This window comes from Myodes glareolus, chromosome 9 (assembly GCF_982192425.1).
Source record: "Myodes glareolus chromosome 9, mMyoGla1.1, whole genome shotgun sequence".
Lineage (NCBI taxonomy): Eukaryota > Metazoa > Chordata > Mammalia > Rodentia > Cricetidae > Myodes > Myodes glareolus.
In genome coordinates, this window is record NC_142034.1 from 53,257,642 (window position 1) to 53,280,798 (window position 23,157).

A 23,157-nucleotide genomic window follows, 5' to 3' on the forward strand; every position below is an offset into this window, starting at 1 on the left:
TACCAGTTAAGAAAGGATCAAGAGCGTTCCTGAGAGTGCAGGCCTGGGCGAGCCTGTGGGCAATGGGGCATGATCAACAACTGCGTCTTTAAAAGTGAAACACAACAAAACCACTGTAGTGACATTAACATGTACACAGAGAAAAGCTACATAGAATGTAACTCTGATAGGATTTAGGGATAGACAAGACAACAAGAAACTTATAAAAGATAAATTTATGTTTCACTTGAATTTTTTATTTGAGACAGAGTCTCACGTGTAGTGCAGACTGGCCTTACTATGTAGTACTAGCGCCTTAGACACACAAGCCTCCTAAATGTTGGAATTAAAAGGCCAAGTCACCATACCCAACTCATATTTAATTTTCAAATAGTTTTAAACAACAATTTTCATTCATTATTTTATGTTACACACATAAGTGTACAGGCCCTGGCTTATGGCACGTGTAAGGTGACGTTCTCCTTCCAGCACATGTGAGTCCTAGGGACTCTGTCTGGCAGACTTGGCAGCAGGCAGCCCTTACCTACTAAGGCTTCTCACCAGCCCAGATTAAAAAAAAAAAGGAGGAGGAGCAGCAGCAGCCACACATGGTTGCTTCAGCTCACCAAGGCTGGTGGCCTCTGCCGCCGCAAAAGTCTAATAAGTTCATTCTCGATTATCTCTGAGCTTTCTTTTAGCGGATCCACAGAAATCCACACCTGTGCCGCCACATTTTGGTGCCCAACGTGGGGTTGAAGAATGACAAAGGATCCACTTAAGAAGGACAGAGAAGCCTGCCACTTTGAGAACTGGAAGGACAAGCGTCCTCAGTGTAAGGAGGCTCCAGGATCGGCAGGGTCAGGGGAAAGTTCCCATCTCAGGAACAATGGTCTGTGCAGTTATTAAAACACCTGTTCAAAGGAGATGGAGTGAAAGTGAAGGACAGACAGATGCAGAGCTTTCGGTGTTAATTACTTGGCTCTGCCATTGGCTTCAGGCAACTCCTCACACTAATTGAAACTGACTGTATGGAAGCAAGTGATGAGAGCTTTGAGGAGAGCTCATCAGAGAGGAGAGCCTGTTAATCCTTTGCGGTGCCTTTAAGGACTAGCCACGCCCACTCCCAGCCACTTCTGACCTCCTAATCACCTTAAGCAAGCCTAAGAGGGAAACTCATAGTTATGAGTGTCTATATTAAACAATCAGAAAGATCTCAAATAATCTAATAGCACATGTCAAGTCCTAAGAAACAAGAACAAGCCAAACCCAAGATTAGTAGATACAAAGAAACACTAAAGATCAAGGTGGAAATTAATGAAATGGAGATTAAGAAAATATAAAAGATAATAAATAAAATCTGTTCTTTGAAAAGAATAAGGCAGTGGTAGCACATGCCTTTAACTCCAGCACTTGGAAGGCAGAGGCAGGCGAATCTCTGTGAGTTTGAGAACAGTTTGGTCTACAAAGTGAGTTCCAGAACAGCTAGGGCTATACAGAGAGACCCTGTCTCAAAAATCAAGAAGGAAGGAAGGAAGGAAGGAGGGAGGGAGGGAGGGAGGGAGGGAGGGAGGGAGGGAGGGAGGGAGGGAGGGAGGGAGGAGATATGATATTAGTAAGCATTTAGCTAAAGTAACCCAGAGGGAGAAAAAAAAATCACCCAAATTTCAAAATTAGAGATGAAAAGGGGATATTACAACGGTCATTACTAATATCCAGAAGACCACTAGGGAAAGTTTTTAACTTAAATTCCAGTGGACTGGGAAGACTGAAAGAGATGGATAAATTCAGAGAGGCTTATGACACACCCAAACTGAACCAAGAACAGAAGCAACTTCAGCAGATCTGTGACAAATACTGAGGTCAGGACAGTCTCCCAGAAAAGAAAGCTCTGAAGAGGAAAATCACTGCAGAACTCTACCAGACCTGCAAGAAAAATAACAATGTTCCACAAACTATCCCTAAAGCAGAAAGAAAGAAACCTCCCAAACACAGTCCACAAAACCAGTATTACCCTGATACTAAAACCAGGTAAGAACATTAAAAAGAAAAAAAGAAGTCAAAACTATAGATCAATTACTTTGATACACAAATGTAAAAGTCCTCAGTAAAATACAAATGGCTAGAAAGCTGGCTAAGTGATTAGGAGCATGTATTGCTCTTGTAAAGGACCAGAGTTTGATTCCTAATGCCAATGTGGTACATAACCTAGTAACTCCAATCCAGGGACTACGACACCCTCTTATGACCTCTGAAGGCACCAGACATGCATGTGATACAGAAACATACATTCAGGCAAAACATTCATACACACAAGATAGTAAATAAATAAAAGAGTTCCTTTTGGGGGCTGGAAAGATGCCTCAGCAGTGAGAGCACAGGCTGCTCTTCCAAAGAACCCAGGTTTGACTCGCGGCATCCACTAAGTGGTTCAAAACTGTCTATGACTGTAGTCTCAGAGGCTCTGACACCTTCTTGAAGCCTCCACAGTATACAGACATACATACAAACAAAACATCTATATACACAAAAACAAAAATAAACAAATCAAATTCAACAACATATGCAAATCAATAACATATAATATAGCACATGAAGAGAATCAAAGATAAAAAATCACACGAGCATTCAACAGCTATAGAAAGGGCTTTTAAGAAAATTAAATACTTTCACAATAAACATCCTATTTAAACCTAGAATAGAGGGTTGGAAAGATAGTCCAGTTAGTACAACACATGCTACACAGCATGAGGACCCGCACTTGGATCTCCAGCACTGAGCTAAAGGCAAAGTCTGGCAGAGACAGGCGGACCTCTGTAAATTTGAAGCTAGCATGGTCTACAAGAGCTTGTTCTAGGACTGCCAGGACTGTTACACAGAGAAACCCTGTCTCAAAAAAACAAAAAATGAAGAAAAAAAAAGAATTAAGCACTAGTTAATTAAAGAGTTAAGCATAGTGATGTACTCATCACTATGATGAGTAACATTGGAGAGAGTAGATGCCGTTGTCTCATTCCTGATGTTATAGTACATGCTTTTAGTTTTTTTTTCCATTTAATGTAATTTGGCTTATAGTTTATGGATAAAACCTGTAGACCTGTAGTATGGTGAAGTATGATCATTTTGTTTGAGTGTACATGTTTATATACAAGTGCATGTGCACTTGTGGAGGCCAGAGGTTGATGGCAGGTTAACTGTCGTAATCTCTAGAGCTCTATTCTTTTGAAACAAGGTTCCTCACTGAACCTGGAGCCCATCACTCTGGCTAGACTGGTTGGCAGTGAGCCAGGAGGACCCTCCTGTGTCTGTGTCCCCAGCGCTAGGATTCCAAAAAAAAATAAAAATAAAAAAAAGGCAAGACCAATAAGACCATCCAGTAAATGTTGACATGGATATAAGGAAAAACAGATCCTTAAAACAATTTTGGTAAGAATGTACATTAGTTCAACTACTGTGAACATCACAATACAGAGGCTCTCTCTTCAAAAACAAATTTAGGCCAGATGGTGGTGGCACACACCTTTAATCCCAGCACTCAGGAGGCAGAGGCAAGCATATCTCTGTGAATTTGAGGCCAGCCTGCCAGAGTCAAACACAGAGAAACCCTGTCTCAAAACAAACAAACAAACAAACAAACAAAAAAACAGACAAATTTAGGCTGGACATGGTGACACAGGCCTTACTGACATTATTCAGAAGGCAGAGGCAGGAAGATCTCTGTGAATCCAAGGCCATCCTGGTCTACATAGTGAGTTCCAGGGTAGCCAGGGCTATATAGTAAGACCTTGTCTTAAAAAAACCCACCAAAAACAAAAGAATTAATAATCCAATAGTGTTGTTCCTGGGTGTTCCCCTGTGGGATCAAATCCTTTGAACACTAGAACAACCCATGTTTACTGCAGCACTATTACTCTTAGCAAGCTTTTTATCATAAGTACTCAATAAATAAAGAAAATGTGCCAGTCCATTCAGGGAAGAGTAAAATTATCTTATATGAAGGAAAGCTGATAGAAATGGAGATCATCATACTATGGAAAATAAGCTAGACTCAGAAAAACAAATACTGAATGTTGTCTCTCATGTCAGAAATCTAGATGCTTTGTTTTTTTGGTGTTTTGAGACAAAGTTTCTCTGTGTAAAAGCTCGACCTGTCCTACATCTCACTCTGGAGACCAGGCTGGCCTCAAACTCACAGAGATCTACCTGCCTCTGCCTCCCAAGTGCTGGGATTAAAGGTGTGCGCCACCATCACCCGGCTAGATTTTTTTCAAAACATGAAGAAAGAAAGAAGATTATTTGGGAAGAAGAGAAAGACCAGTAGAAGTGGGGATAAGGGATGGTCTATGACAAAACATGATCAGTGTACACTACATATATGTGTGTATGAAAATGTCACAATGAAGCCCACTGTTGCATAATTAATATATACTAATTAAAAAATGAAACAATTGAATAGTTCCACACATATCACCAAAATTATCCAAGTTCTCATATGACACAGAAACTCTATACTATTAGAGATATATTCAGGAGAAATGAAGACATGTCTTACTAGACCCTGTACATGGATATTCACAACTGATAATGACTTACATGTCCACCAACAGGTGAATAAACAAAACATCTATACAATGCAGTATTATTATTTATTTACACAGAGATCCACCTGCCACTGTTTCCCAAATGCTGAGATTAAAGGCATGAGTCACCACTGTCTAGCTACAATGCAGTATTATTATTCAGCCATAGAAAATAATTAAAGGTCAATATTTGCTACAACATGGAAAATATTGAGAACATGCTAATGAAAGCCAAGGGAAATACAAAAGACTAGAAGGAAATATTTACAGACAGAAGGCAAGCCATTAGTTCCCCAGATTGGGAATAAGGGGAATAGAAACAATCCCTGAAGTGTAAGGAGAGATTACTGTTTGTCTGGTTGGTTGGTTGGTCTGGGGTTTCTTCTTTAATGTGTATGGGATTTCTGCTTACATGTATGTCAGTACACACAGAAGTGGTGCCTAGAACTGAACATACAGACAAATCAAACCCAGGTTCTCTGAAGAACAACCAGTGCTCTTAACCACTGAACCATCTTTCCAACCCCGACGGAGGTTTCTTTATGCAGTGATGGAAATACTCTCAAGCGGGGGAGTGTGGCAGCCCACAGCTGCAATCCCACCACTGGGGAGGACAGCGGCAGGATCTCAAGTTTGAGGCTAGAACTGTACTACATACTCAGACAATATTTAAAAGACAAATTTTAAAACTGACATTTACCTATCACTATGCTGTTGTGGGATTTTGATCCCTTTAGCTAATGGTTTTTGGGGGTTATGAGCCCTAGTATGTGGTCTTGTCTGCATTCGTGACTTTTTAGCTTGCTTGCTTAGGTGGTTGGGGCCGAAGGGAGGAGCGGTTTGATCAGCAGCTGGATCACAGCAGCATCTAATCTGTTCTGTATCAGCAAGTGTTTACTTAAATAAATTCTTGAGACCCTTTTAACAGACTGATGTGGTTTCACGTATCACTATGCTACAGGATGAATCACATTTTTAAAAATGAAAGTATTTGGCATAAGAATAAAGTTCTTTTTAAAGAATTTAAAACCATTTTAAAAAGTACACCTTTTGTGTGTTTTTGATGATGTGCAAATACATTACCTCCACAGTATCTGGGAGAATGAAGTCTTCTGCTAGCTGTAACGACTTGTGCAAGCTATGCTTTCCCTGGAGGCTGTCATTGTCTTTCTGTAACCTCACGAGCTCTTCTGAAACCTGTTCACGTGACTGCATCAGCACCGCCTAAAACAGAAACAGATGCTAATCACAGCTAGGAAGGTAAATTCAGTTTTGTAAAAACCAAATCAGAGAAAAACAAGACCAAATAAAATGACACATGAGGATGGGGCGGTAATATAATAAAACTATGTAAGACTCCTAAAAACATACACATAGCTCATAACTTACATTTATTGTGATGTGGATATGTGTGTGCCACAGCATGTATATGTGAAGATCAGGACAACTTTGTGGATACCATTCTTTGGGTTCCATGTATATTAAGGTCAAGCGTCTTCCCCTGCAGAGCCATTTCACACTCCAGCAGCACTACCCCATTTTCTTTTTATTTGCATCCTTTCTATCAATTCAGCAAGAGTCAGGCAATGAGACACGCATGGGAGTTCATTCTATACTGATCCTACCAGCAATTCAAAAACATTCAGCTTCTTGTCTCCAAGAACACAGTGGGACCAGATTCTGTAGATCAATGGAAATGGCTGACACAAGCAAGAACAAGTATTCCACAGAAGAATGGAAAAGGCAATACCTTCATCTTCCCTTACACCCACTGCATATACAGTATTAGCATCCAGGAGCAAGTGAAGAGCTGAGCAGCCTCAGTCTACATGTCTTCAAAAGGATCTAGGGTTTCTCTTAAGATGCCCATGGTCCCAGCACCCAGAAGGCCCAGGCATAGGATTCAGAGATCAAGTAAGACTCAGATGGATAGAAATTTAAAGGTCAGCCTGAGCAACATAAGATTCTGCCTCAAGCCTCTACACCACTCCTTCACCAACACCCAACACAGAGGATCCATTGCCATGAGGCTGTGGCCTATAGGGAAGGTTCCGGAATGTCCTCCTTCAGTTGTTACATGGTATCTCCCTGACTCTGTCTACTTTCTCTCTATATCTCTGTTCGGATTTCCCGCCTAGCTTTGCTCTGCTAAGCCACTGGCTGAAACAGCTTTATCATTAGTCATATCTCCAGCCCTTGAGTCTTAAGCAATGTTATTATTATGTATACAATGTGCATGATTCACACGCATATGCCACATGTATGCAGAGTTCAGAGGTCAAAATTAAGTGTCCTTAAACACTCTCTACCTTAAGTCTACCTAAATTTCTTCTTTTAAAAAAAAGGGTTTGGTTTTATTTTTTAAGATTTATTTACTTATTATATATACAGTATTTTGGCATATATGCCTACATACCAGAACAGGGCACCGAATCCCATTATAGATGGTTGTGAGCCACCATGTGATTGCTGGGAATTGAACTCAGGACCTCTGGAAGAGCAGCCATTGTTCTTAACCTCTGAGCCATCTCCCCAGACTCCTCTACCTAAAGTCAAAGACAGGGTGTCTCTCACTAAACCTAAGCCTGGCTGGCCAATGAGTTTCAGAGATCAGCACATCTCTGCACATGCCAATTACTCCCCATCCCTGAATATGGTTACAGAGGCATACCTGCTACCACACAAGACTTTTATGTGGGTAACTATGGATCTAAACTGTACAGCGAAAATTTTAGCAATTGAGCCATCCTCCTAACCCAAACTTTTCAATGTTAACTATGTCTTTAATTGAACTATTGAGAATGGCTGGCCAAATGTCACCTGTTAGGGCTGCTAGGACTTAGCTTCTGACCCTAAATCTAGGAACAAATCCACTTAGGAACTAAATATTACCATCCTGTTACCTTCTGGATATGGGAGAAAGAAAAGAAAAGAACGTGATGTCTTAATTTTTTTTTACTTAGGTCTATTTGAGAATTTTCTAGCTGTCATCTGCAGAAATCAAGATTATTTTTTCCTGTCTTTTAATTCTTTAACCTGATCAAGACCCCTAGATAGTAGATAGTGTAGTGACAATAATCACAAAGCCGAACTCGAATACCTCTTAGGTCCCACGCACCTTAGACTACTCCTTACCTGGATATATTCTAAGGGCAGAAACAACCACAAAGAAACAGTGGGCCTATTTAGTGAGTTCACTGCTAATGGCAACATTTATGTTCTGGAACTACTGTGTCTCCAACTTCACCAAGTAATCACCAATATTGGAACACCCATCATTGTTGTGATAGGACTTGACCACTAAAGAACTCCATCTGTGCAGTATTTCTGTCAAAATGTCTGACCTCCACTAAATCATGAGGAAACAATCAGATACATTTTACAGAACATTAACCTAAAACATTCTGAGTAAAACAACCACGTTAAACCATTCAGAAATGTTAATGGCTTTTTTGTTTTGTTTTGTTTTGTTTTGTTTTTCAAGACAGAGTTTCTCTGTAGCTTTGGAGTCTGTCCTGGAACTAACTCTTATAGATCAGGCTGGCCTCGAACTCACAGAGATCCGCCTGCTTCTGCCTCCCAAGTGATGGGATTAAAGGCATGAGCCACCACCACCCAGCGTTAACGGAATTTTTAAGAGATGGGGTATTGTACTACGTTAATTTAAAGAAGACTAAAATGACAAAAAAAATGTAATATATAATTTCTGATTGGTTCTTGGGTTTCAAAATGAAAGTTAAAAATTATAATTATTGGGACAGGAGAGATGGCTCAGCAGTTAAGAGCACTGGTTGCTCTTCCAGAGGTCCTGAGTTCAATTCCCAGCAACTACATGGTGGCTCACAACCATCCATGAGATCTGGCGCCCTCTTCTGGCCTGCAGGGATACATGAAGGCAGAACACTGTATATATAATAAATAAATAAAAATCTTTTTAAAAAATTTGGGGGACAACTGGTTAACCTAAGGATGTAAAAAGAATATTCTAGTCACAGAGGACACCTTCACTCCTAGGAAACACAAGCTTGGGAACATCACAGTGTCTACACCTTAGTTCCCAAGAGTCCATCACAAATCAGACATACATGTTGTGGAATAATGCTCTTGTACCCTGTAAAGATTTGTCACTCATATTGGTTTAATAAAATGCTGACAGGCTAATAGCCAGGCAGGAAGTAAAAGCTGAGTGATCAGGCTAAGAGAATTCTGGGAAGAGGAAAGGCAGAGACATAGACGTCAGCCAGACACAGAGGAAGCAAGATAAGAACGCCTTACTGAGTAAGGTATCAGGCCACATGGCTAACCATAGACAAGAATTATGGGTTAATTTAAGCTGTAGGAGCTAGCAAATAATAAGCATGAGCTAAGAGGGCAAACAGTTTATAATTAATATAAGCCTCTGTGAGTTTCTTTGGGACTGAATGGCTGTGAGACCAGGAGGGACAACTTCTATCTACACATACAGTATGCACAAAATATACCTACACGCAAAGTGAGACAGAAAGAGACTAATGCAGCAAAATTTCAGCAACTGATGAATTGAAGCAATTCTTAAGCAATACTATGGTATGTATGATGTGAATGTACATATGCAAGGTATGGCATGTGTATGAAGATCAGAGGAGAACATCTGGAGTAGGTTCTCTCCTTCCACTGTGGATCAGGTGTCAGGCCTATATAGCAAGCTCTCTCAGCTGAAATGGCAGTCTTTCAAAAGCTAATTCCACAACTTCCTGCAAGCAAGAAGCTTCTCAAAATGCAAAGGGGGAAATGCTAAGGTGCCCAATCCCTATCACAGCCACTCTGTAGGAGCCTAAGACACTGGGTTCCTCTTTCACAACATAAGAACCATTCATGGTAATTTTGAGAAAATTAAATGCTCAAAAGGTTTTAGTCTGAATCCCATCAATTCTCCAATGTCACCTAATTCACACTATTTTTAATGGAATCAACTTCCACAGTGTATACAGAAGCAAATGGGCTATAAAAGATAAAAAGAAGAAAAAAGATGTGAGAAACAACTCCATGAAGCTTTTTCAGAATTTAACAATTATGATTTTTGTCTTCTCTACTTAAATAAACAATGTGAACTTCCTATCCATAATTAAGATCTGAGGATTCCCATGGACCAGATATAGGGTCCAAGGACTGGCTGAGCTGCCATTCAGGCACTGGTTGAATGTCAATCAAAAACAAATACAACCATCCCACCTGTAATCTTCTGATATTTAGAACTGTGGCCCCTGTGAAAGCACTCGATAAATGAAAGCTCTGCAGGATCCCAGAAAGAACAACTCTGCCATTACTGAACCCGACCATTAGATACAGCCAGACTAGCAAGAAAGGAGACCCAAGCCTCAGAACTACACAAGGGTTTCTGGTGGCCACCGCTCATGAAGTTCTGCTTCCATCCCTCAAATCTAATGGCCTCCTGAAAGATCTCCAGAGCTACAACAAATATATAAATTCTGGGAAATTAATAAGATTATTCTAAATAAACTGCCCAGGAAAAATGCATAAGTATTCAAAAGCTGTGTGAGCTGAAGATGACAATTATCTCTATCCTTCTAGCTTACATTTTAAACTGAAAGTTAAACACTGGTCTATCACAGTTTACTCTGTTAGGTTTCCAAGTCAGGAAAGGTAAAGATGAAACAGGGTAGATGAGCTCTGCTTAAGGAATGATGTCTGTACAGTACTTTAGCATTACAAATGCTCTGTAGGCCCTGGAGTACATAACCATAGCACTTTGAGCAGGGCAATAGTCATATTAAAGATAATTCTGAGAAAGAAAAAACAGGAATAAGGGCAGCATATGACAGGTATTTCAAACACCAACTTACCATCTGTTCCTGAACATCCCTCTTTGCTTGAGAAAAGCTCTGTTGTAACTCTTCAAGTAAGCCCTCGGAGGCTTGAGCTCTTATGACAAGTGCAGATATCTGAACAGAAGGTGCACACATGAAAACAAACAGTTACGAATTCGCTATATGAAGCTGCCCTTCATCCCATTACAACACAGCAAATCCAGGGGAACCACTCATTTTTCACTCAATCAATGTGTGCCCTTGCTATATGGCAAGACTTTTGGGTACCCCAAGGCATTAGGGAAGCTTAAGTCACATGCTGACTCACACCAACAAACAATAGCAGTTGGTTCTGGGAATGATGAGAACCCACAGGACCTAGGTAAGAATATATTTTTGAGAAGTTAAAAAAACAAACAAATATACAAAAAAAAAAGACCCTAGAAGCCTGAGGCTTAAGCAAAGGTGAAGCAAATAAAGGCAGTTGCTGCTAAGCCTGACGGCCTAAGCTGGCTCCTCACAATCCATATGGGGGAAGAAGGAGCTGACTCCTGCAAGCTGTCCTGTGATCACCACACAAGTGCTATGGCCATACATATATACATGTATGGCGTGTGTGTGCACACAAATAAATAAATGTAATCTTTAAAATGAAGGAAGGTGAGAAAGAAAAGAGCCAGCACACCTTGAAAAGGATGAATGAATCTTTTCTGAGTTGGTTACGATCTTCTAAGGTAGGTACCAAAGAGTGATTATTAACACTTAACTCTGAACTATTCTGAATTAGTGTTAATATTCCTGGGGAAGGGATTATTGAAAACTGATCATTCACACACAAAAACTAATAGAATTAATTTTGTCTAGACATTAAAAACAAACAACAACAATGAAAAGAAGCAGAAAAAAGAATTTTTGTCTCTAATAATGACATATTGAGTGATGTGAACAAAACTACTGACAATTATGCCGTATAAAAATATAAAATGTATCTTTTCAAAAGATTTTAGTTGTATTTTTAATTATGTGTATATGTGTATGTCCGAGTTTGGACTTGGGCATGTGAGTGCACTATCTTCAAAAGCCAGAAGAGAGTATTGGATCTCTAGGAGCTAGAGTTAGAGGCAACTGACGGTGGCCAGACATGGATGCTGAGAACTGAATTTAGGACCTCTACATGAGCAGTCTGTGCTCTTAACTTCTGGAGTCATCTCTCCAACCCAAAACTGTATCTCTTTGAAGACATTGGACAACTAATCGAGTATGGGGCACGGTGTCTGGAACAACTCTCTAAAGTACCAATTCTACAATAGCTGCGACACAGAGCAGTTCAGGGCAACTGAGAGCCAACGAGAATGGCAAAAGTAAGAAATCGAGATGCACCAAGAGAACACCTGGTAAACTAGATCCACAAGGACCACATTCTTAGGAAAATGAACACTTTAAAATAATCTAACCTTCAAAACTTTATGCAATCTCAGTTTCTGTAACTGCATAAAATGATGCAGGGCCATGAATATCACTAGTTACCTGCCTCTCATAAGGAAATGCCCTTGAACTTTCAGCCTTGTCTCAACCACCCAAGTACTGGGAATAAAAGGCTATACAACCACACCTGTAGTACAGAGGAATGAGCCAAGGGCCTCCCTCATGCATTCTAGGCAAGCACTCTACCCATTTAGCTTACATCCCCAGCCCAAGTCCATTCATTATTCATTTTTTAGATTTATTTATTTATTATGTATACAGTGTTCTATCTGCAAGACAGAAGAAGGCATCAGATCTCATTTCAGCTAGTTGTGAGCCAGTATGTGGTTGCTGGGAATTGAACTCAGAATCTCTAGAAGAGAACCCAGTGCTCTTAACTGCTGAGCCATCTCTCCAACCCCTCATTACTTATTTTTATAGAATATACAGCATCTAACACAAATATACAAGGAAATGGCTTTGTAAGAAACGAGACAATAGATACAGGTCTTCAGTGGCACAGAGATATAAGCTATTAGCTAGTGAATTGCCTTATTCAAAGGCTTAAATGACAAGATGTGGAATTATCAGAGAACTAGAGGTAATAAATAATAGCTAATATTAAATAATAAATAAAAAAATCAATTACCTAAGCAATGGATAGCTTTACAGAGAAGTAAACATTTAAAGAAAAATAACTGAACTAAAAGATAGAAATGAAGAAACAAAAGACAAAATATGGAAAAAACATTTATGAAATTCTCAAAAACAAAGAAAAAGTACTTAAAAAAATAAAATTAAAAAAGGCATATAGGAGTACAGAAGTCTAACTACACATAAATATTTAAACAACTAATGGCTGGGGAAAACAGCTAGAAGAGCTGAAGGGTAAGCCAATGAAACCACCTCCCAATCTCCCTCACCATTTCCCCCCGTGCCAAGAAATCTACCATGTATCCGTAGATACCGTGTCCATGTATCTACCAACAGACATGTAAGAATCTTCACAGAAAATTCACCATTGTCAACAACTAGACACACCTAGGCATCTCTCAACTATTCTGATAAATAGTGGTATAGTTAGATACAATTTTTGCCAGGCACGGTGATGCATGCCTTTAATCTCAGCACTTTGGAGGCAGAACCAGTTGATTTCTATGAGTTCAAGGCCACCCTGGGCTATAGAATGAGTTCCAGTACAGCCAGGGCCATGTAGAGAGACCCTGTGCTGCGGGAGCTCCTTTCGCTCCTTCAGCCAATAGCCACTGAGATACCAGCCCATTGGGGCATGGTCTCTCTCTCTTTTAAAAAAGCAGCGGCTGTCCTCCACTCTCTCTCTGGCTTCCGGCTCCTAGACTCCTTTCCTGATCACGCAGAGGGGCTGTTGTTTGGGACGGTAATCTGTAAGGTTTTTTCCCTTTGAATAAATAACCATTCTATTAATCATAATTCAAAACTGGTGTGGGATTGTTTGTGACTTATGCCTTCAACCCTGTCTCAATAATGACAAAAATTATAATAATTATAATAGAGGAGGAAAACATGTGGTGGTGGTGGTGGTGGGAACCAGGACTGAACTCAAGCTCAGTGGCAAACACCTTTACTCACTAAGCAATCTTGCCAGCCCTTGCTTTGGTTTTTGAAACAAGGTCTCAAACAGCCAGACTAGCCTCCAATTCCATAACTAAGGATGGCCTTGAACCTCTAACCTTCTTGCCCCTACCTCCCAAGTGAGGAGATAAGAGGTATGTATCATCACCTCCTAGTTTATAAAGTGCTATGGATCAAAGTCAATGCTTAATAAATACTAGACAAGCACTCCACCAACTGAGGCACCATCCCAGCCAGCAAGCCCTGGCTTCTTGTGCACCAAGGAAAACAAAGGAAACACAAAAAAGAAATGTTGGAGCCCTCAGGTCCCTTAGAAATGCATTAAACACATTAAATGATTATTTCAAAAGAAAAACCCTGAATAATAGATAACAAGATGCTGTAGAGATGGCTCAAATGCTGCTCTTGCAGAGGACCTGGGTTTGACTCCCAGGACCCACACGGTGCTCACAGTTATCCATGTAACTCCAGTTCCAGGGGATCTGACCCCTTCTTTTGACCTTCCAGGGGAACACGCATGCATGTGGTACACATGCATACATGCAGGCAAAACACTCATACACATTTAAAATATAAATAAATCCTTAAAAAAAAACAGCACAGAAAGATCAGTAAACACCTTTTATCAAAAGAAAATAAAACTGCCAAATCTTCAAAGCAAAAGAAATAAAATAACGATACTTTCTGGGTTTTTAACAAGCTAGTTATCTCTAAGCATCACTCACCTGTTGGCTTGAGTCCTCGGTGCTCTGTCTGATAAAGTCCTCTAGCTCCTGCTTCTCCTTCATTGTCTTCTCTAGCTGGTCATTGGCTTGCCTTAGCATGACTTGCAGTTTTTTCACCTATATATTTTAAAAAGTCAACAAGAAAGAAGCAGTTGAGATTTTTAAAATATTTATTTATTATGTAGAGAGTGTTCTTGTCTACATATACACCTGCACACCAGAGGAGGGCTCCAGATCTCATTACAGATGGTTGTAATGTGTACACATGTGAGCCACCATGTGGTTGCTGGGAATTGAACTCAGGACCTCTGGAAAAGCAGCCAGTGCTCTTAACCTCTGAGCCACCTCTCCAGCCCTGCTGTTGTTTTTTACAGAGTCACTAGGAGTTAATTCCAGGGCCTCATGAATGCTAGGTAATGGCTCTACTGCTATGCTACACCCACAGCCCACAACTTTTTGTAAATTAAAAATAAAAACTCCAAATTTTTTTTTGAGAAATGTCATACACTTGTCAATTCAGAAAGAAATGAATGACCTCAAGAACTACACTATGTTTTACAGTTAGCAACAGCTTTTTCACATACATAATCTCATTTGAAAACCTCTTCTCTGCTAGACCCTCTAGGATCTAGAAATGGCCTCCCTGTCTACTTTATCCCCTGCCTCTGATCTTCAAGTCTCATGAACCCTATAAATTTTATAAAAGTGAAGTTACAACAATTTTCCTACTTGAAAGCAATAATGCCTCCAAAGTTGCTAGGCTTAAACTCAATCCCCTCTCCTCACTGGTCTCCCCTGGCCTTCTTTGCAGCTCCTTCTCCCACTAGCTTATAAACTCCCATACCAGCCACGTGTCCTGGAACATGTTCTCTCTCATGACTCTGTACACTTCTCCTCCTTGAATATACTTTCTCCTCCCCTAGTTCTTCTCCTAATTTGAAAACAGGCTCTAAAGCAAACAGTACAAGGCTGCCTTTCCCAAGCCTACAGTTAAGCCGCACATCGTCCTCTAGTCTGGATATTCATCTTTAGGAACGAGCTAGATTGAACCTGTATTTTAGTTTGTAATGATGAAAGTTCCTGAGGGCCAAACCCATCTTTCAGTTCTATCTGAATTACTAGGATCCAGCAAAACACCAGACATGCAAGAAGCATCAATAGAAATCTACAGAAATAACTAAGGAATCCAAGACAGCCCTTTTCCACATCAGGCTATGAGAGGCCAGTGTAGTATCTTAGTTTTATAAGTAGCTTGAAAATTCACAAGTAAACTATCAGTTAAAAAAAAAAAGACTACAGATGAGGAAATGAATACCAGTGACATTTGAAAACTGAGATCATCATTCTAACCTCCTTCAAGGTCTCATGGCAAAGGCAATAAATGATCTTCATAACAACCATAGAAAAATATTCTTTTCCTGACATGCTTTCACAAGGCCTACTCTTGTTAAATTCTAAATTGTTTCCTAAGTGTTACCAATGTCGTACTATTCTATTCTGTATTTGGAAAAGAACTTTACTCTCAAAGCCAGCAGTCCTGTGGAAGCTTAACATCTGTGCCCTATGAATTATCATTAATCAAGGCAACAAATTACAACAAATAGGCAGTAAGCAAAGAGTCAAATTCTGGTCACCATGACATCTAGAGACCACAATAAATCTTACCTCCCTAATCTCTGTACCTTACACTGTGAGGATGAGATCAAACCAGCATCAAGTTTAGGTGTTGGTGCTCTGGGCAACAGGGTGCAGAGGAAAGAGCTAAGGTGCTGTTAGCATCTTAGAGCTAACAAAGTTAGCTGAGTTGGCTGATATGGTGTTGGCATGCTAATGAAGCCTGGATACCCAGAGCCCTATTGCGCTCTAATTGGAAATCAGGTACCACTACATATGCTAGATTATTCCATAATCAAATAGATACACTTCATAAACCAGATAGAAAAAGGCGGGGGGGAGACAACTCTGTGCCTCTAATGAAACTCACCTGGTCTCTTGTTTCAGCTTCCTGAATCTGAATTCCTTGTAACTGTTTTTCATAATTGGAACACATATCACAACGTCTACCAAGCTTATTTCCAGCATTATGTACCTGAAGGGCACCAAAATTACCACTTATCAGGCAGAACAAAAAAATTCTATGTCTCATACTCAAGGAACAAATGAACACTCTTACTAATGTTACTCAGTGACTAGCACAGAGCAAACACTTCAGAGCTTTACAGAAGAAATGACAATACAGGGTCATATCCAAGACATAACCTCCAGTACAAGTATGGTAGGAAAACAAGGGATACAACATAGCACCAAGGACCCCAAAACACCAGATTTGAAGAACACACAAAACAAGCCAAAGGTGCTACCCATGCACTCAACGCTATCTAACCAATGGGAAGAAGAGAAAGGCAGTGCCGATTCATCCCCCGTCGCCAGCCCCAGTGACTGGGTAAGGCACCAGTAAGCATCAGGCTCTTTACGGACCCTGTTCAAGGACAACAGTTTACTGAGGTTTAGCAGGCTGCTTCACTTACTCACCGAGTGCTTCTTTAAGAGAAGTAGCCCTGAGTAAGGGAAAGGACTAATGTCGGAAACCTAGATTCTAACCCCAGTTTTACTTGATCTTTCTGAGCCAGTTTCTTCATTTTAACTGGGGACAGTTATAACCTGATTGCCTCATTATAATCTTAAAGGTCAAAGAGATGAGGTTTGTGAAAAGGCTTGAAGTCTGCAAAGCAGTATGCAAATACAACTTCCATCTTTTTCCTCCAAGACAGGGTACTCTCTGTAGCTCTGGCTGTCCTGGAACTCACTCTGTAGACCAGGCTGGCCTTGAAATCAAAGAGATCTTCCTGTCTCTGCCTGCCCAGCACAATTTACATTCTTAACACCCAAACTTCTAAGTCGGGAAATACTTTAAGGAAAATCACCCTTCATCAAGGCTGCCTTTTTTTCTCACCCAGGTTTCCCAACCCTCCTTAAACCCATTCTCTGTATCAGGTGCTCAACCACTTTTGCATTTTAGAACTAAAGGAAAAATGAGTAAGTGAATCATGGCATATGCTTAGCTTCAGTAACCCAAAAGCCCAAATTTAGGTTGTTCTAATGATGATGCTTGTTAACGCCACTGGCTAGTCAGCTTTCTGTGACTGTCAATATAGAAGACACAAAGCAGCTTTGACAAGGGGTGGGTATGTGCTACCACATACTTGCTAGCAGCACATGCCTGCACTGACTCCAGGAACTATCTACACAACATTGAATACCAAGGTTCCCTAACCCCTCAGAGGGCCAGAGAGAGCAAGCACACACCCATAATCCCAGCACTGGAGAGATGTAGGAGGAAGATCAAGAGTCATCTCTGAATTTCAAGGTCATCGTCACTGTATAATAAACTGGAGGCTACTTTGGGCTACATGAAACTGTCTCAAAACAAAAAGAGAACAAAAGAAACAAAGTCAGAAAAACTCACCTCTTTCTGCAGGAGATTCCATTCGGTCTCACTCACTAAGCGGTAACCACTGGGAGATACATATGCACTTTCCATCCCTTGGGTGACGCTGGAGAGGAGGGATGCTGTCTCCTCCTGTTCAGGCGTCATTGCCTTAATTGCTCTTTCTTGATCTTTGGTTAACATAAATCCACTTGGCATCTGCAGTGACCCAAGGGACACAGTATCAAAGTTCTCAGACACAGAATCTGCTCCAACCAGTGGTCCAAAATCCGACTCATCCAAGTTTCCAGCAGACTTTGCTTTGTAGTTATAGCCTAATGCTTTTGATTGCAATGAGCTTGAAGTTCCCAGGCTGTCTGTAGACTGAGCTCTCCGGAGTCCATCTTTAAACATGTCATTGTCCGATTTACTGAATGGATCTCCAGATGGTAACAGTAAGTCTGCATCTAAGGAATGGACTGACCCATGGGTGCTGTCTAAATGCTCCTGAAATACAAAAACACGTATTTTCAACTTAGATAATTCTTTGAACCCCAAAAGAAAAAAAGTTACCACATACTATATATATTTTGCCACACATTACACATAATAATCATTTTGTTGCCTTACATAATCACTGAACAACCATTTATCAAATAAATGTCTTCTGTATGTTGGGCACAAATAAGGCACAGGTTAGATGTATAAACAAAATACAACTCCTAATTTTAAGATGTAGTTTCCAGTACCGAACACAGCCTAGTATTGGCATAAGAACAGACAGGAGGACCAATAGAACCAAATAGAAGACCCGGATATCAATCCACACATTTTCGAACACCTGATCTTTGATAAAGAAGCAAAAAATATCAAATGGGAAAAAAAAGCTTATTTAACAAGTGGTGCTGGCATAACTAGATATCAACATGTAGAAAAATTAAAATAGACCCATATCTATCACGATGCACAATTCAAGTCCAAATGGATCAAAGACCTCAACATAAAGCCAGCCACACTGAACCTTATAGAAGAGGAAGTTGGAAGTATACTTGAACGCACTGGCACAGGGAACCACTTCCTAAATATAACCCCAGTAGCACAGACACTGAGAGAAACAATTAATAAATGGGACCTCCTGAAACTGAAAAGCTTCTGTAAAGCAAAGTACATGGTCAACAAAACAAAACATCAGCCTACAGAATGGGAAAAGATTTTCACTAACCCTACATCAGACAGAGGTCTAATTTCCAAAATAAACAAAGAACTCAAGAAATCGGACACCAAAAGATCACATAATCCAATTAAAACAAAATGGAGTACAGACCTAAACAGAGAACTCTCAACAGAGGAATCTAAAATGGCTGAAAGACACTTAAGGAAATGTTCAACATCCTTAGTCGTCAGAGAAATGCAAATCAAAACAACTCTGAAATTCCATCTTACACCTGTAAAAATGGCCAAGATCAAAATCACTGATGACAACTGATGATGAGGTTGTGGGGAAAAGAGAACACTTGCGCATTGCTGGTGGGAATGCAAGCTGGTACAACCCCTTTGGATGTCAGTGTAGCGATTTCTCAGAAAATTAGGAAACCACCTTCCTCAAGACCCAGTAATACCACTTTTGGGTACATACCCAAAGGATGCTCAATCGTGCCCCAAGGACATGTGCTCAACTATGTTCATAGCAGCTTTGTTTGTCATAGCTAGAACCTGGAAACAACCTAAATGCCTCTCAACCGAAGAATGGATAAGAAAAATGTGGTACATTTACACAATGGAGTACTACACAGCAGAAAAAAATAACAACAGCTTGAATTTTGCAGGAAAATGGATGGAGCTAGAAAATATTATTTTGAGTGAGGTAACTCAGACACAGAAAGACAATTATAACATGTACTCACTCATAGGTGGTTTTTAAACATAAAGCAAAGAAAGCCAGCCTACAAACCACAATCCCAGAGAACTTAGACAACAATGAGGACACTAAGAGAGACTTACGTAGATCTAATCTACATGGGAAGTAGAAAGTAGAAAAAGACAAGATCTCCTGAGTAAATTGGGAGCATGGGGACCGTGGGGGAGGATTGAAGAGGGGAGGGGAGAGGCAGGGAGGGGAACAGAGAAAAATGTGAGCTCAATAAACATGAATTAAAAGAATGTATAAAAAGACTACACTAAAATAAAAATAATTTAATTGCAAAAAAAGGATGTAGTTTCTTGAGAGGTTTAGCAAGTAAACAGGCTCTTATAAGTACTATATTTAACAATACAATACTGATGAATTCCATGCTCTGAGACCTCAAGAAGAAACATCTGTGTTGTGGAATATTATTTAGCTAGGCAAAGATGTGTTACATTTATTTATGCTGCAGAATATTACTTCAACTTTGTAAAGGTATTACTTTTATTTATGCTGCATTTGTTTAATTATGTAAAAATGTATTACATTTGTTTCACCTTGCCTGCTTAAGGCACCTGATTGGTTGAATAAAGAGCTGAACAGTCAGTAGGAACGCAGGAAAGGACAGGCAGGGCTGGTGGGCTGAAAAAAAAATAGAAAAAACCTAGGCTTGAGAGGGAATAGAGAAGGGGGACACCTGAGGCCAAAAGGTAGGCAGCTACCAGCAACAGACACAGAGTAGTACAACATTTAGAAGAAAAGGTAAAAAGTCCCTATGCAAATGTAGATAAGAGAAACAGGTTAAAGGAGCTAGCCAGAAACAAGCCTAGAGGATTCAAAACTAATAATTGTAAGTCTTTGTGTCATGATTTGGGAGCTGGTTGGCGGCCTAAAAGAAAAAGTCTGCTACACATCTGTCCAAGAAATGAGGAATTGGGTATGTTAAGTGTGAAATGCCTGCTGAAGACCCAGGTCCAGACAGTCACCAGACGAGACAGATGGACACGGAAGTCTTTGGACAGACAACTGAAAGTAACCACTGAGAAAGATAACTAAATGCATCTTTTACCCCAGCACTTGGGAAGCAGCAGAACACAGACCTCTGTGAGTTTCAAGTCAGCCTGGTCCACATAGTGAGTTACAGAACAGCTAGAGCTATGTAAAGAGACTCTCTTCAAAAAAAAAAAAAAAAAGAAAAGAAAAGAAAGAAAGAAAGAAAGAAAGAAAAGAAAAAAGAAAAAAAAGTAACTATAAAGGTACAATGGAAAATCCTACAAGTGTATAGAAGGTGGTCAAGGGCAGCATGAGCAAGAAACATCAGTATTTGTGAGATGAGCAAAGGAAGGTATAGCCAGGACAGGAAGAAAAGCAGATCATACTGTGGAGCCCAGTTTCAAGTAAGGCATAACAGGGAAGGAGCCAAAAGCACAGCAAACATCACATAACTCCATCTACAGGAGACGTCCAGAACACAGAGACATAGCAGACTGATGGGAAGAGGCATAGGGCCTTTTCTTTGGTGATAACAGAAATGTTTTCAAACAAGAGAGAGGTAGAAACTGCTACTTCTATACTGCATATGCACATTTTATGCATTTACTCATATCAACTGTAAAAGAAACGTCTGAGGCAAACGGAGACTACAGTTACTGTACAATGCAACTACATAGTGAGAGAGTAAGAATAACAAGAGGTTGGGCAGCACTGACGCACGTCTTTACAATCCCAGCACTCGGGAGGCAGAGGCAGGAGATCTCTGAGTTCCAAGGCCAGTCAGGGATCACAAAGAAACCCTGTCTCAATAATAATAATAAAATAACAAAAGGGTCAGCATCGTGGTTCAGCGTGTAAAGGTACTTGTTGCAACCAGATAACCTGAGTTCAGGGTTCAACCCCCAGAACCCATATGGTAGACAAACAGACCAATTCAGAAAATTGGCCTCTAACTTCCAGATGTATGCTGTGATGTGCGCACGCGCGAGCACACACACACACACACACACACACACACACACACACAGAGAGAGAGAGAGAAAGACTAAAGAAATGTCAAAAAATTAAAGAATAACAAGAACATACTTTTTGAAATTATATTCAATTTAAATGACTATTCTTAGGCTGGAGAGGTGAGGCTCAGTGGTTAGGAGCACTGTCTACTCCTGTACAGGACCCAGGTTTGGTTCCCATCACCTACATGATGGCTCACAACCACTTACAGTGCCAGTTCCAGGAAATGCAAGGCCCTCTGAGGACCTATGCTGGTGCCTGCACACGTGTGGTATATGTGCTATATTTAAACACACACACAAATAAGCCCTTTTTTAAAAGATCAAAATGACATCCAGGCCTAGTGGTGCATGCCTTTAATCCCAACACTCAGGAGACAGAAGTAAGAGGATCTCTTTGAGTTCAAGGCCAGCCTGGTCACAAAGTGAGTTCTGGGACAGCTAGGGCTACACACAAAAACCCTGTCTTAGAAAAACCAAAAATAAATAAATGAATAAATAAATAAAATAAACAAATAAAATGTCTATTTCTTTTAATTAATTATTTATTTAAATTTTGTGTGCAATAGTGTTTTGACTGCATGTATGTGTAAGAGTGTCAGATCCCTTGGCGCTGGAGCTGCACACAGTTGTAAGCCGCCAGTGGGTGCCGGTACTTGAACCTGGATCCTCTAGAAAAGCAGTCAGTGTTTTCAACTGCTAAGACATCTCTCCAGTCCCAACAGCTCTTTAAGATAATGTCATGCTCCCCGCTTTTCAAGACAGGTTCTCATTATGTAGCTTCAACTAACTTGGAACTCACAAAGATCTCTCTAACCATGCTTTCCAACTGCTAGGATCAAAAGCATTGTGCCACCATGTTAGACCTACTTTTTGTTTTAAATATCCTTTTATGGACCAGCAGAGGAGACTGGAGAGTACATCAGTTGATTTCATTGGTTTTTATTTTCAAGTGTCTTAAATCTCTTATCTGGCATAATAAAAAGCTGAATTTTTCTTTTTCCTTTCTCTCTCTCTCTCTCTCTCTCTCTCTCTCTCTCTCTCTATTTCTCTATTTCTTTCCTTTCAAATATTTTCACTCATCTGAAATTCAAACTGCTGGGGATACAAACCTAATTTAATTAAGCTAACAATGGCAAATATACCAAATAACAACAAAACTAGACCAAGAACCCATTCTGTAAGCTTACAAAAAACAGACTAAAAAACCCTAACATCAGGGCTGGAGAGATGGCTTAGCAGTACAGGCTGCTCTTCGAGAGGATCCAGAATTAATCCCTAGCACCCACATGCTGGCTCACAAATATTTTTAAACTCTAGCCCCAGAGGAATCCAACACTTCACACACATGGTGTCCAGACATGCATGCAGGCAAAACACCCAAGTACACAATATAATAAATTTAACTTGAGAAATATGCCACTGTGATCACATATCACAGTGACGAATAAAGAGAAAAGTTGTGACGCCACTTAAAGAAATACTAGTCTATCACATTAGTAACAGCATAAGAAATATAACAGCTAAATAAAGAAAGTAAAAACCGCTAGGTGGTGGTGGCGCACACCTTTAATCCCAGCAATTGGGGGCAGAGGCAGGTGGATCTCTGTGAGTTCAAGGCCAGTCTGATCTACAAGAGCTAGTTCCAGAACAGGCTC

At 40.2% G+C, this 23,157-nt stretch overlaps 1 protein-coding gene across 2 annotated transcripts in view; it reads right to left on the reverse strand.

Annotated features, from left to right (window-relative positions):
• Window positions 1–23,157, reverse strand: part of Rabep1 (rabaptin, RAB GTPase binding effector protein 1) — a 100,139-nt gene that overhangs the window by 12,120 nt on the left and 64,862 nt on the right. The window contains exons 9-13 of one of the 2 annotated variants that reach the window (XM_085695223.2): window positions 17,630–18,097; window positions 16,148–16,252; window positions 14,164–14,280; window positions 10,400–10,498; window positions 5,640–5,780 (exon numbers count right to left, since the gene is read on the reverse strand). In XM_085695223.2, coding sequence (XP_085551349.1) covers window positions 5,640–5,780; window positions 10,400–10,498; window positions 14,164–14,280; window positions 16,148–16,252; window positions 17,630–18,097 — 930 coding nt within the window. The remainder of the gene's footprint in view (window positions 1–5,639; window positions 5,781–10,399; window positions 10,499–14,163; window positions 14,281–16,147; window positions 16,253–17,629; window positions 18,098–23,157) is intronic. The other variant, XM_085695224.2, reaches the window with a different exon arrangement.